This window comes from Salarias fasciatus, chromosome 17, assembly GCF_902148845.1.
Source record: "Salarias fasciatus chromosome 17, fSalaFa1.1, whole genome shotgun sequence".
Taxonomy (NCBI): domain Eukaryota; kingdom Metazoa; phylum Chordata; class Actinopteri; order Blenniiformes; family Blenniidae; genus Salarias; species Salarias fasciatus.
Genome location: NC_043761.1, coordinates 14,443,496 through 14,455,775, shown reverse-complemented (window position 1 = coordinate 14,455,775; position 12,280 = coordinate 14,443,496). Strand labels below are relative to the sequence as shown.

The window sequence follows — 12,280 nt, the reverse complement described above, 5'->3', positions numbered from 1 at the left end:
TTGAGGGACTTAAGCGGTTCATCTCCAGACAAAATGAGACGAGCTGAGGTTGTGTGAAATGTTAAAAACATCAAATCAGTGACTGAATGTGTGTTTGTACCTCGATGAGTCTGGAGAGATGGTTCTGCTTCTCCTCAGTCAGACCCCCTTCACCAGATGGAGCTCTTCCTTTAGAGAAGCCATGTCTGCTGCAACCTCCTCTTCCCGGTGCAGCCAGCGATCCGCCCACTCCGCCACACACTTTCTCCTGGTGTGGTGGGCCGCCTGCAGCTCCCTGAGCACCGCCTCCTTCCCCTCGGTCAGCTGGGCCACCTGCTGCTGGTGCGTCGTCTCCAGGAGGCGTCTGGCTGCCACTTCTTCTGTCAGCTGCCGCTCTTTTTCCTGCAGCTGGGAGGCCATCAGCGCTGGTCTGGGGTCAGCCTGCCGGGTCTGACCAGCCTCTTTCAGAGCGCTGACCGCTGCTCTCAGCTGGCTGACTTCCTCCCGGTGTTCTTTCTTCAGACTCTCCTCTTTTGCAGCCAGCCTTTCCTCCCTCATGTGCCAGCGGGCCTCCCAGGGCTTATTGCCGTCACTCCTCATCTTGTCGCCCAGGGCCTTCAGTTGGCTGAGCCTCCTTTGCTGCAGCTCCCTCTCAGCCAGAGCTTGCTTCAGTTGGCGATCTTTCTCCGCCATCTGCTCCTTTTGGGCCTCCAGAGCGCGCGCCTGTAGTTTAAAACACAAATAAAGATGAGTTTTGTTTGTGACATTTTTTTAAACAATGAGGTTTGTTGCTTTTGTTTCTGTTCTGAACACAAAGCTGTCTCACCTGTCTCTGGTTCTCCTCCTCTAAGCTGGCCAGGCGATGTATTAACTCTGAGAGTTCAGCAGTTTTCTGGACGCTGAAATCTCAGTTATAGAATAACGCCTGACGGAGGGCCTTTATGCGATGGGATTGATCCCCTCGGAGGCACGCAGTGTCTCCACACCATTTCTTGCCTGGCTTCTTATTTACCATTGTGGAACAAATACTTCTGCTGCACTGGGAACTCGGGAAACACGCCACACGCTGAGATAAGACTGGAGAACTCAGGAAAGTCGCTGCACGTTCGCTGAGACTAACCAACACGAGTGAAGGTAGACTGAAATGTTCTCGGGACTCCGAGCTGCTTTGATGACATCATCATGACTCGTAGATAATACATTTGAGGGGATGGAAAGGCTATAGAGTGTGGAATATGTGTATAAAAAGAAATATCTATTTTTGTCATTACACAAATAAAGATTTATATTGGTATAAATAATGACTGATTGATTTAGATACTATGTATTTTCAAATCAGTTATAATATGCTACATTTACTCCTCTGTGTGGTCACATTGTCCATTCAACTAATTAAATGATTTATCACGACTAATCAGTATCTGAGTGCTCACTAGAGCTTTCTTTTCAGGTGCAATGTAGGGGGAGAGTGGGGTAAGTAGTGCCAATTTTTACTTAAAGTGACTTTTACACAAGGGGATTACAGGAATGCCTGCAACTAAAATATGTTCATATAGTTTAGGATGTTGTGCATCCCTGGGAGCAATGACTTTGGAACTTAAATAAACTGTGTGAGAAATATAGCTTTGGAAAAAAAAAGTGGTTTTGTGGCACAACTTACCCCAAGTGCGGAGTAAATTGTGCCATTAGTCAGAATACACTGGGGTAAATTGTGCCACTGATAACTGAAGTAAAAAAAGATCATTTTAATATCAAAAATGATAATGCTAGATAAAAACAAGACAAATTCAATACAAAAGTACTTGTTTAATGCTTATTTAAAGTTTTAACATCATCATAGGCCAATTTGCTTCAGCAAGGCCCAGTGCCACATCAACACATGCTAAGAACAAAATCAAAAATCAAAAATGAGCACCTGACTGCATCTGCATCTGAATATCTTCACAGATTCGACCTACTACTGGACGTTCCACGTGTCAGTGCTGCAGTGGAATATGAACTTGCGCTCCCTTCTGGCTCTATCACCACGCTTTCATGGTGTGGGAAATTTTTTAAGCACATCACCTCGAGGGATGACTCCATCATTCTCTCTAAATGTGAAGATGGCCTTTCCATCAACAGGCCTCATAACTTTGCTTCAGAAACTGAAAAGTTGGAACCCTGTCTGTCTTCCTTTTGTATCTGCGTGACATGATGGATTTTGATCTGAAATTAAGAATGACACAGTTTCAGTGATCAAATGGAAGAATAAGATGTACAATAACAATAAAATACAATAAAGTAATATATAGTAAATAATCATAAGTTGGGTTAAGTTGTGCCACTGGCAGGTCCTTTGGCACAAATTACCCCAGGTCCACCATTTTGAAAAAAATGCATCCCCCAGCTGTTCTGAGCTAGCATCATGTTAACTGTATAGACTCATGATGTAGCTTACTAAAGCAGTAAAACGTGTGAAATGTTTTCAAAGTTTTCTATAATTGTTCAAACAGCAATCAAAAAACCTCAACCATGTAAATTTTACTTTGGAGGGCAAAAAATGTTTTTTGAACTTAAATGTGCTTACCTCTCAAGCCTCGTGTCTCCTTTTTTGCAAGATGAGCGGAATGGACGCCTCTTCAAAAATACGTGGTCACATGACCAACAACTACTATGGTTGTCGTTGTATCGGTCCATTCTGGTGAAGAGGGAGCTGAGCAGAAAGGCGAAGCTCTCGATTTACCGGTCAATCTACGTTCCCACCCTCATCTGTGGTCATGAGCTTTGGGTCATGACCGAAAGGACAAGATTCCGGATACAAGCGGCCGAAATGAGCTTCCTCCGTAGGGTGGCTGGGTGCTCCCTTAGAGATAGGGTGAGGAGCTCAGTCACCAGGGAGGAGCTTGGAGTAAAGCCGCGACTCCACATCCAGAGGAACCAGCTGAGGTGGCTCGGGCATCTGTTCAGGATGCCTCCTGGACGCCTCCCTCGGGAGGTGTTCCGTGCATGTCCCACCGGGAGGAGACCCCGGGGAAGACCCAGCACATGCTGGAGAGACTATGTCTCTCAGCTGGCCTGGGAACGCCTTGGGATCCTCCCAGAGGAGCTGGAGGAAGTGTCTGGGGACAGGAAGTCTGGGCATCTCTGCTGAGACTGCTGCCCCTGCGACCCGACCCCGGACAAGCGGTAGAAAATGGATGGATGGATGGATGTGAGGACCAAGCAACAACCCAAGGTTCTCCCTTGAGAACCAGACCAACAATATTATGTGCACCCCTGTTTATAGGTGTTATAGCAGCTTTAGATGGCATACAGAAGCAATTACAGCCACATGAAAGAGAAACATATCAATCAGTACATCCAGCAAGAGGTCAGCATCGTTTACAGACCAGAGGAAACACAAAACAATGTGAAGAGAGTGAAGGCTCCAGGGCCAGTGTGGGTCAAACAGAAGGGAAACAGAAGTGTAATTAGGTACTGTAATGTGACTGTTTTCACGTCTCATGTCATGTGAGTGTGTCTGTCTTCAGCAGAATCTTTTGGAAATAAAAAAAGACATCAAAATATGATCAATGACTGAGCACAACATTTTGAGCTGCACTCATGACTGTGTAGAGTTGTTTTAGAGATCTTAACCTGAGTGCGCACAATCCCAGGACTTCTCATTTGGAAAAAAGGGGGGTGGAATTGGGCGGGCGGGCGGGGGGCGGGGGGGGGGGGGGGGGGGGGGGGGTTGGGGTATGGTTAGTTTCAGGGTGATGTGAAGGATAAGATCAGTTAACTGGTTAACCAGTGGCGACTTATTTAGAGCTGAGTAGGTCAACAGGAAGTGAATGTAAGCCACTGTCCCCACAGAACTGAACAACAAAACGGAGTGTGTGTGTCTGTGTGTGTGTGTGTACAGGAACCCCTCCCGGTGAGCAGGAAAACAGTGACGTCAGTGGTCGATTGGCGATGAACAGTAAAGTGTGGTCAGACTTACTGCACGCGTGCGTGCGCGGACATTTGTGTGCGTGTCTGTTCTGTGCGTACTTGTGAGAAAGCAGGAGTAGTTCAAATAAATAGAGATGTGTGTGTGTGTGTGTGTGTGTGTGTGTGTGCGTGCGTGCGTGCGCGCGCGCGCGTGTGTTTACACAGTCGGGAATTCTGCGCCAGAGGAAGTGCGCTCGTTCTCCGTCTGCGCGTCCCGACTTCCTGCTCAGAGAGAGAGAGAGAGAGCGAGAGAGAGAGGATCTCCTTTCAGACAGCGGGGCAGCAGCAGCATGGAGCCCCAGCACAGCTCACCACACACACCGCTGTAGGACACGAGCGCACACACACACACACACACACCAGGCGCCGGCAGACGGACAGCAGTGCAGAAGCGGGGAAGCAGCGGCCGTCAGCAGCTGGGTGAGTATCCTGCGCCCTTATTAAGTTGTTTGTATGTGCGCACTTGTGCGTAATGGAGAAACAGGAGCGACCTCGCATCGTCAATTGGTGTATTTGATGGAATCTCTGCAACAATCAACGCGGAAACTGCGAAACGAGCCGCGCGTGAAGTGTTGAATCCGTGCGTAAAATGCGTTAAAGCTGTGCGTAAAATGCTCTTCAAACTGCGCCCGTCGCGCGCTCCGCTGTGAATCAAACCCTGAAACTAAATCAGTGCTTTTAGGGCTATTCTAAATTAAGAATCCACGGCTCGGGAGTTTATTAACTAGTAATTGAGAAAAATTCAGCCCTGGCTCCTTTAAATATCCAGTTGTAGAATTTCTGGTTTGTCTCGACCTCGCAGACTAATTGCCATGCGCTTCCGGATTGAAGCTGGCAGCAGACAACATCTTGAAAATGAGTCACTGGTGCAAAAACAAAGAGCCATTTGAGTTCCAGCAGAGCCCCCACCGCTCGCCTCTCCCCGCACACACCGAGACATATTTCCAAAAATCTGAAATAACCAGTGGAAGTGGATGGAGGGCTGCGCGTGGCGGTTTGTGTTGCAGACTGTCAAGGATAGAGGATCCTAAATGGGTTCCCGCTGCGAAGTCGAAGAGTGTTTCGTGTTTCTTTCAGGACTTGACAGGATTTATTGTCGGTGAAGTTCAGGCGTTGATACAGATGACCAGAGCACGAGACTGCCTTTATTCTGAAACGACGTTTCCTGCTGGGCGTTTCTCTGAAGACAACAGGTGAAAGGAAGAAGGAACTATCTCAGAGTGAGCACACATCAAACCCTCTGCAGCTACTTTCTGTTCTGGGCAAAATCATGAGCTTTAAACCCGCAGTGTGACTGACAGTTTCTGCTTTTCTCTGATGAGATATTGGAAATATAAGTTGTTGAGTGACAGAAGAATAGAAGAATGATGATATATATGAATGTTTAGAAAGGGGCAGGAAGGAAGGTTCTCCTAAACTACAACATAAGGTTGCTTTGAGTTGGCATGGTGTTGTTTCAGGGTGAAGAGATGTCTATATTTAAGGTTTCAGTTAGATTGGAAATAGTTTATCAGGGTTATGGATGGAGTTGTGGAGTCAGGGTTGGGATAGGACACTTCCAAAAGTTATGAAGTTAAATCATTTTTACATAAGATGAGTGAATGGCAAGTCCCCATAAAGATACAGCCTCCAAACTCTGTGGTGTGTGTGTGTGTGTGTGTGTTCCTGGTGTGTCCCGGTGACAGGACGTCCTGGGGAGGGAAGGCCTCTCAGCCCCGCGGCTGAATGACAGGAAGTCCTCGTTTAGACAGACAGACAGACACCGCGGCACGGCCTCCATCGCTTCACGCATGCACACACCCTTGCAGGAAACAGGAAGCTGGATGTGTGTGCGTTTGTGACGGCGGGTCATTGTTTTGCACCACGTGCACTTTCCTCCACCTTCCTGCTGGCTGGCTTCCTTCCGCAAAGACACAAAGAGAGATGCATGCCGCGTTTTCAGTGACTGATTGTTCCGGTGTTGCCGAGCCGAGCCGCCGCTGCCAGCGATCCGTCAGGGTGTGGATGTCGGAGACCTTCTCTCCTCCATGGCCGAGGCAGATGTGGTTTCCATGGGGACGAGTCTGAACTGTCTCATGGCTGCAAAATATTGACGACTGTGATCAGATATTGGTTGCGATTCCTCGTCAGCTGCAGCCTGTAAACAGCGGCGCTCACTCACAGTCACTTGTTTCCAGGTAAACACGACGGTTAGACCCGTGTTTGTGTTAGCAGGAGGTCACTGACCACATCCTGTTTTATCACCATGGAAACGTGAAATCCACCCACTGTCTAGACCTCTCTCTCCCTGTCTCATACACACACACACACACACACACACACACCCAATATGATACCTTATAAACAAATATAAGTGTAGAATAACTGGAACCAAAATAACGATGAACTCATGAACTTTTTCTCAAAGCGTGCACACTTAAAAATAATTGTAGTTTTCTCTTTAGTTTTGTATTTAAAGCTAATCTGTCTTGAGTACTCCTCAACTTGTTATCGAAAAGTCAATGCAACACGTAAATATAGTCCATATTGTGTTTATATGCCATCTAAAAGTGAAACTAAAGCACAACGGAGGGCTTTTTGTTGACAGTGATAGCTCTGATTCATTACCAGGTTTCGGTAAACGCAGAAAAGGACTTCAACAATCATCCATGCATTTGGAGAATTTCTGAAAAATTCTTAACTTTTAGATGTTGTTGAAGTTATTCAGTAATGTGCATTGTAGTGTGAAAGTGAGAAATTCTAATTTTCACAGCTCATTTATTGGAAACGAAATTCAGGAAGTGATGGTTGCCGTGTCTCTATGAACCCCTGGTCCTCCTCCTCAGATTGCCTTTCCCGCCCCGCCATGGAGAGCTCCATCACACTCTGGCAGTTCCTGCTGCAGCTGCTGGTCGACCAGAGCCACAAGCACCTCATCTGCTGGACGTCCAACGACGGCGAGTTCAAGCTGCTCAAGTCGGAGGAGGTGGCCAAGCTGTGGGGGCTGCGCAAGAACAAGACCAACATGAACTACGACAAGCTGAGCCGGGCGCTGAGATACTACTACGACAAGGTGCGGCCTGAGTGATCCTCCGAGAGAAGCCGAGGAAACGATGGTAGCAAAAAAATGCTAATGGAGCCTTGTTTCTTCTGCAGAACATCATCAAGAAGGTGATCGGACAAAAGTTCGTCTACAAGTTTGTGTCGTTTCCCGAGATCCTGAAGATGGACCCTGCCCTGGTGGAGTCGGGCCGCTGCAGCGAGGGGAGCGGCGGCGCCGCGTCCGAACCCGAGGCCGAAGACGAGGACGGGGCCGAGAGGAACCAGTACCTCCACTCTGGCCTGTACTCCTCCTTCACCGTCGGCTCCCTGCAGCGTCCAATCAAGACGGAGCCCCGGTCGGACCGCCACGATGACGGCTCGTCCGTCATCCGCTTCGTAACCAACCGCGGGCGCGCTTCCCTGCCCTGCACCCCGCCGCCGTCCTCGGCGGAGAACTCTCACTCCTCCAGACTGTCTCCCCGGCCGGCCCGCTCCTCCTCCCCCGGCTCCCCGTCCCCGCCGCGGAGCCCCGCCCCCCCGCCGGCGAGGCCGCGGTTCGCCGACGCCGACGAGTCGGAGGGCAGCAGCCAGCCCCTCAACCTGTCGTCCGGCCTGAGGGAGAGGGAGAGGTCGCAGAGCGCCGCCGCCTCCGAGAGGCGAGGACTGGCCGGCGGCACGCCGCTGAAAGGCAGGAAGCCAAAGAGTCTGGAAATCTCCGCCCCGTCTCTCCTCCTGACAGGAAGTGACCTCGTCTCCATAGCGCTCAACAGCCCGGCGCTGCCCTCGGGGTCCCTGACCCCCGCCTTCCTCACGGCGCAGGTACAACACGGTGCACGAACACACTGGAGACGCAGCGGGAGGGGAGGGGAGGGGAGGGGGGAGGCAGACATGGAGGAGAGGGAACGAGGTGAGCGGAAAGAGAAGGAGGAGGTGAGGGAGGGAGGAGGGCTCTAAGTGAAGCCATATGTTCCTGAAGCTCCCGATTCGCTGGCAGCGGCTCGCTGACCAAACCAGGACAGCCTGACTACACTCAGGCATTCGGCTGACGCTCCGATCCAGACGGAGTAATCACACACTGCTGTGTGTACATCACCCACGGAAAATTAGAGTGCCGGCTCAAGCGCTGGCTCATTACTCAATATATTCATGTGGACACCGTCCTGTTTGAAGGGCCACGGCTCGTTTTCAACCGCAGGATCCCGTCAAGGCCGTGTCACCTTGTTGACTTTGAGTCAAAGTGCCTGATTAAAGCTTTACAGGCTTTTTTTTGCAACTCTGGTTCTGGTTTACAGTAAGCTCGATCTGGCAAAAAGCAGGTCAAGGCATGAGCCAATCTCTAAGTCAAACTAAACAACAGCTAACTGAGTTCGCGTCAGAGTCTGACTGGCAAGAGCATTTGAGAAGGATTGGGGCTGAAGTACTTCAGGCAGACAGAGGAGAGGACTTGTAGCAAAGAAGAAAAGAAGGTCTGAAGGGTAGAACAGCAGACCTCGGCGTGTGTGTCTGCTCGACGTGAGTTCACTAGAGGGCAGACTTGAACGTCACGACGAGGAACGGCTCCGTGAACAAACACCGCCCGCTCCGTCTCACCGTGCCTATCCCCCCGTTTGTGCCTGTGTGTGCAGACTCCATCTGGCCTGCTGCTCGCTCCCAGCCCTCTGCTCTCCAACATCCACTTCTGGTCCAGCCTGAGTCCAGTGGGACCCCTGAGCCCCGCCCAGCTGCAGAGCCACGCCCCCCTCTTCCAGGTAACGCTCGCTTCCTGCGCTGTTTTTCATTTCCTGTTCATTGTGGAGCAGAATATATAAGAGGAAAACGTTTCAAACCGTTTCTGAAGACGCTGTTTGTGGGGTCAACACGTATGCAGATGATGAGGTAGAATATACGTAAGTCTCACACAAGTTCCTCCTTCCAGGCTCTTCACCCACATCTCACACCGCAGATTTACTTCAGCTGTTGTTTTTTTATGCTCTTTCTTGCTCGTGTGATTCAGTGTAATGCCAGAGGTTTCAAAATAAGCTGCAGATGTTTCCGCTCTGCCGCGGACAAGAAAAAGGGGGCAACTTCCTGTTGGCTTGGCGTGGGTGGAGTAGGTTGGAGGAAGGAGGGGGAGGGTGGGGGGGGGGTTGTTTGCTCAGGAGAGCCTCCCCGTTCACGTTGATGAAACTCTCTTGTATGTGTTGAACAGTTCTGAGGCAGACTCGCTCACAGTTTGCGTTTTGATCCCGTTTCGCCCCGCAGTTCCCCTCCCTGCTGAACGGACCCCTCCCGGTGCCGCTGCCCGCCGTGGACGCCCCCTCCCCCCTGCTGCTCTCCTCCAGCTCCCAGAAGTCCTGATGCCAGCCTCCCCGCCGACCCCGGCACAGATCGGGACCACCGGGGTCATCGGATGACTGAGGATGACCCCCCCCCATCCCCCCGCCCCGTTCAAACTTTTTCATCTGTTTCTTTGCTTTTATCACCGAAGGAACAGCTTCGTTGTGAAGCTTTGCTCTCTGAGACGAGTATTTTTTGCATTTAGACGCGTCTTCCTATGTTTACTACAGTTCAGTTTTGTTATCTGTGTTTAGCGTTTTTTTCAGGATTAAAACTGGTGAATGTGTTCATGATGATGCAAAGGAGGGACTGAAGAAGGATATCTTGTTATTTTAGGGTCAATCTCAAAATCCGCACCTCGGATCTGAAGGATTCATGAGGTAAAAGAAAGATGTGCGGGTGTAATGTCAAGAGAACCGCCCCGAATCTCAGTCTGATCCTAACGGGACCTTAACTGGACGAATGGACGCCACAGGCTCCAGCGGCCTGTGAAGAGTGACAATCAAGCCCTCAACGATTTAAATAAATGAGAAAACACGCAGAAACGTACAGAAGCGTATTGCACTCACACCACAAACGACAGGTTAGTTTTTCTGAGCCAAAGTGAAATTTTAATGGAAATTCAATCAGCTGTTTTCATTTAACTAACATTTCTTTACTCCAAAAATAGCAGGGTTTTTTTTTTTTTTTTTAATTACATTTATTCTAATAATTTCTCTTTGGAGCAAGCTTAAAAAATAAATTTATTTTTTTTAAATGTAATGAAAATTTTTCATGAGAAAATGAACTTATATAGATTTTTTTAATCAATATTTTTTCTGAACTTACAAGAAATCTTGTGTCAAAATGAGAAAATTTGCTTTTTTTTTCCAGAAAAGCATTTATTAGCTAATGAAAAATTTACAAAAAACTCCATATATTTTCTGAGAAGTATACAAATATATATATTTTCAGATATACAAACTTTTTTCTGAACTGACATTTTGAAATGCAGTTTACCTTAATGCAAATTAATAATAAAACTGCTTTTTTAAAGACTTGTAGATACATTATTTTCTTAAATGCATAATTCCATTAAATGCAGTTGAAGCAGTTTTTGGAATAATTTGAGAACCAAAAAAATCCTTTAAATATTTTGAAAACATTTTTAATGAAATAAATCAGAAAATGCTGTTTTATTTCTTTATTGAAAATCATTGTTTTCTAAATGATGAGAATTGGTTGCCTCCACCCCAAAAAAGAGCAGTTTTTCGGCATTTTTCCAAGTTTAAAAGGATGAATTTTCTTTCCAGTTATTTTTTCCTTGAAACGGAGATGAAAATCTTCTACAGAAAGTGTTTTTCTATTAATGAAACTTAAAGAATATTGCTGCTTTAGATAAATTCTGCCGCAGTTACTTTTCCAAAGGCGTGTTAAATATTTAAAATCATCTGGATACTGTTGCATAAATTAATCATATAGATTAAAAAAAAAAAAAAGATTTTCTTCTTTCTGTGAGAAGCATGCTTCTGTACAAAGACTTACAGTTTCAGACGTTGAAAGAATCTCAGGATTTTTGGTTGTTTCGCTTTAAAAAAATCAGTCCGATCTGAGAAGTTTGAGCCAGACGTAACCGAGAGATGAAGGCGGACGGACTCCTGGCAGAGAGGCTGCTGCTGAGAGACGCTGTGGAAGTGTTTTATTTTCTGTATATTGACTCGTATTTTTAATGCACTGTACCTTTAAACCTTGTACCGGCTGTGCCTTTGAACATGTAAAACGTATGGAGATGTGTTCAGCTTCAATCCACACTCAAGGTCAAAATTGCACAAAGTTTTTTTTTGTAAAATGGCTTTTGATTATTGTTTTTCTTGCTTTTCTTTTATTTGTAATAAGAGAGAAATTGTATTCTCATTGATTTCCTTGTTTTCTTCATTTAAAAAAACAAATAAATGTCACTGTTTTGATGAGTTTTACTGCATTGTGGGGAGAGAAAAAAAAAGCAGCGGCTGCACACACGGTTTAGGAAACAGTTTAAATTTACTTTCCGATGGTTATGAGAAATAAATAGTTCCAGTAAAAAGAGTCACACACCAACTGTTCGCCGGCAGCTCAGTGTTTCAGAGAGGTCGGGTTCACAACACAGCAGGCCTTCCATGCATCAGGCACGCACACACACACTCACACACACACACACACACCGTTCACTCAAACACGTTCACATCGAATTAGGTCATCCATACATTTGAAAAAGTACAGTTTTACAATGATAAATAATCTACCATCATAAGAAATCTCCTTTTCGTGCACGTTACTGTTGATCATGAACCAAAAAAAAAAAGAAAAATCCTGTTAAACAGTTTGCAGTACGAGCGAAATCTCCCTGTGTGCTTGTGGAGAGAGGAGGAGTTCCTCGTTGTTTAAGCTGCCGAGGGACGAATGTTTGGTCAAAACGAGACGGGAACTGTTTTGTAAACTCCGTGTATTGTCACAGTTTGTGTTGGGAGCGCTTCGATCCCATTAGAAGCAGATGATCCAGGATCTAATAAGCCAAACGTTCTGTGTTTAAACAGGGTTTTATTCCACTGTTTGCGGCAAACTGTGCTAAAGGTGAATGTGGCTGTATTAGTGCTGTCAGACGTTAATGGCTTCAGTAGAGCGCTTCTTCTAGCAATACTGTCCGACTGCTGCTGTAGCCGTGACTGAATCTACAGTGGAACAAAAAAAAAAAAAAAAAATCATCAGATACTTTCTGTGGTTTTCAGCCTTTTGTGCTAAATACTGCTGGCTGAACCCTCGTATTTGAGGATCATTGAATCTCATGCAGAAGGTCGCCACTCGACGTTCGCGCCAGTGCCTCGGCGATCAGTAAACATGCCGTCAAAAACGAGACTTCTCAAACAGGAACCGTCATCTGTAGCGTCACCGTCCGTTGCAAACAACACAGCGGGCAGATAAATCCAAAAATTTCAATTTGAAATCTTTTTTGTTTTGTTTTGTTTTCTCCTTGCTCCATTTGTACAAAACTCCGGAG

General features: G+C 47.0%; 1 protein-coding gene across 1 annotated transcript; it reads left to right on the top strand.

Annotated features, from left to right (window-relative positions):
* Positions 1-4,211: 4,211 nt before the first annotated feature.
* On the top strand, positions 4,212-11,216 carry elk3 (ETS transcription factor ELK3). Its single transcript, XM_030113199.1, has 5 exons — positions 4,212-4,350; positions 6,756-6,982; positions 7,066-7,770; positions 8,577-8,699; positions 9,193-11,216. The coding sequence occupies exons 2-5, from the start codon at positions 6,776-6,778 to the stop codon at positions 9,286-9,288; spliced, it is 1,131 nt and encodes a 376-aa protein (XP_029969059.1). The 5' UTR covers positions 4,212-4,350; positions 6,756-6,775; the 3' UTR covers positions 9,289-11,216.
* Positions 11,217-12,280: the final 1,064 nt, after the last annotated feature.

What these genes read in the sequence shown, in the direction of transcription:
- elk3 (XM_030113199.1), top strand. Translation starts at nt 6,776, where the DNA reads ATGGAGAGCTCCATCACACTCTGGCAGTTCCTGCTGCAGCTGCTGGTC. An exon ending in CCGCCTTCCTCACGGCGCAG is followed by an intron (nt 7,771 to 8,576) that starts GTACAACACGGT and finishes CTGTGTGTGCAG; the next exon opens with ACTCCATCTGGCCTGCTGCT. An exon ending in GCCACGCCCCCCTCTTCCAG is followed by an intron (nt 8,700 to 9,192) that starts GTAACGCTCGCT and finishes TTCGCCCCGCAG; the next exon opens with TTCCCCTCCCTGCTGAACGG.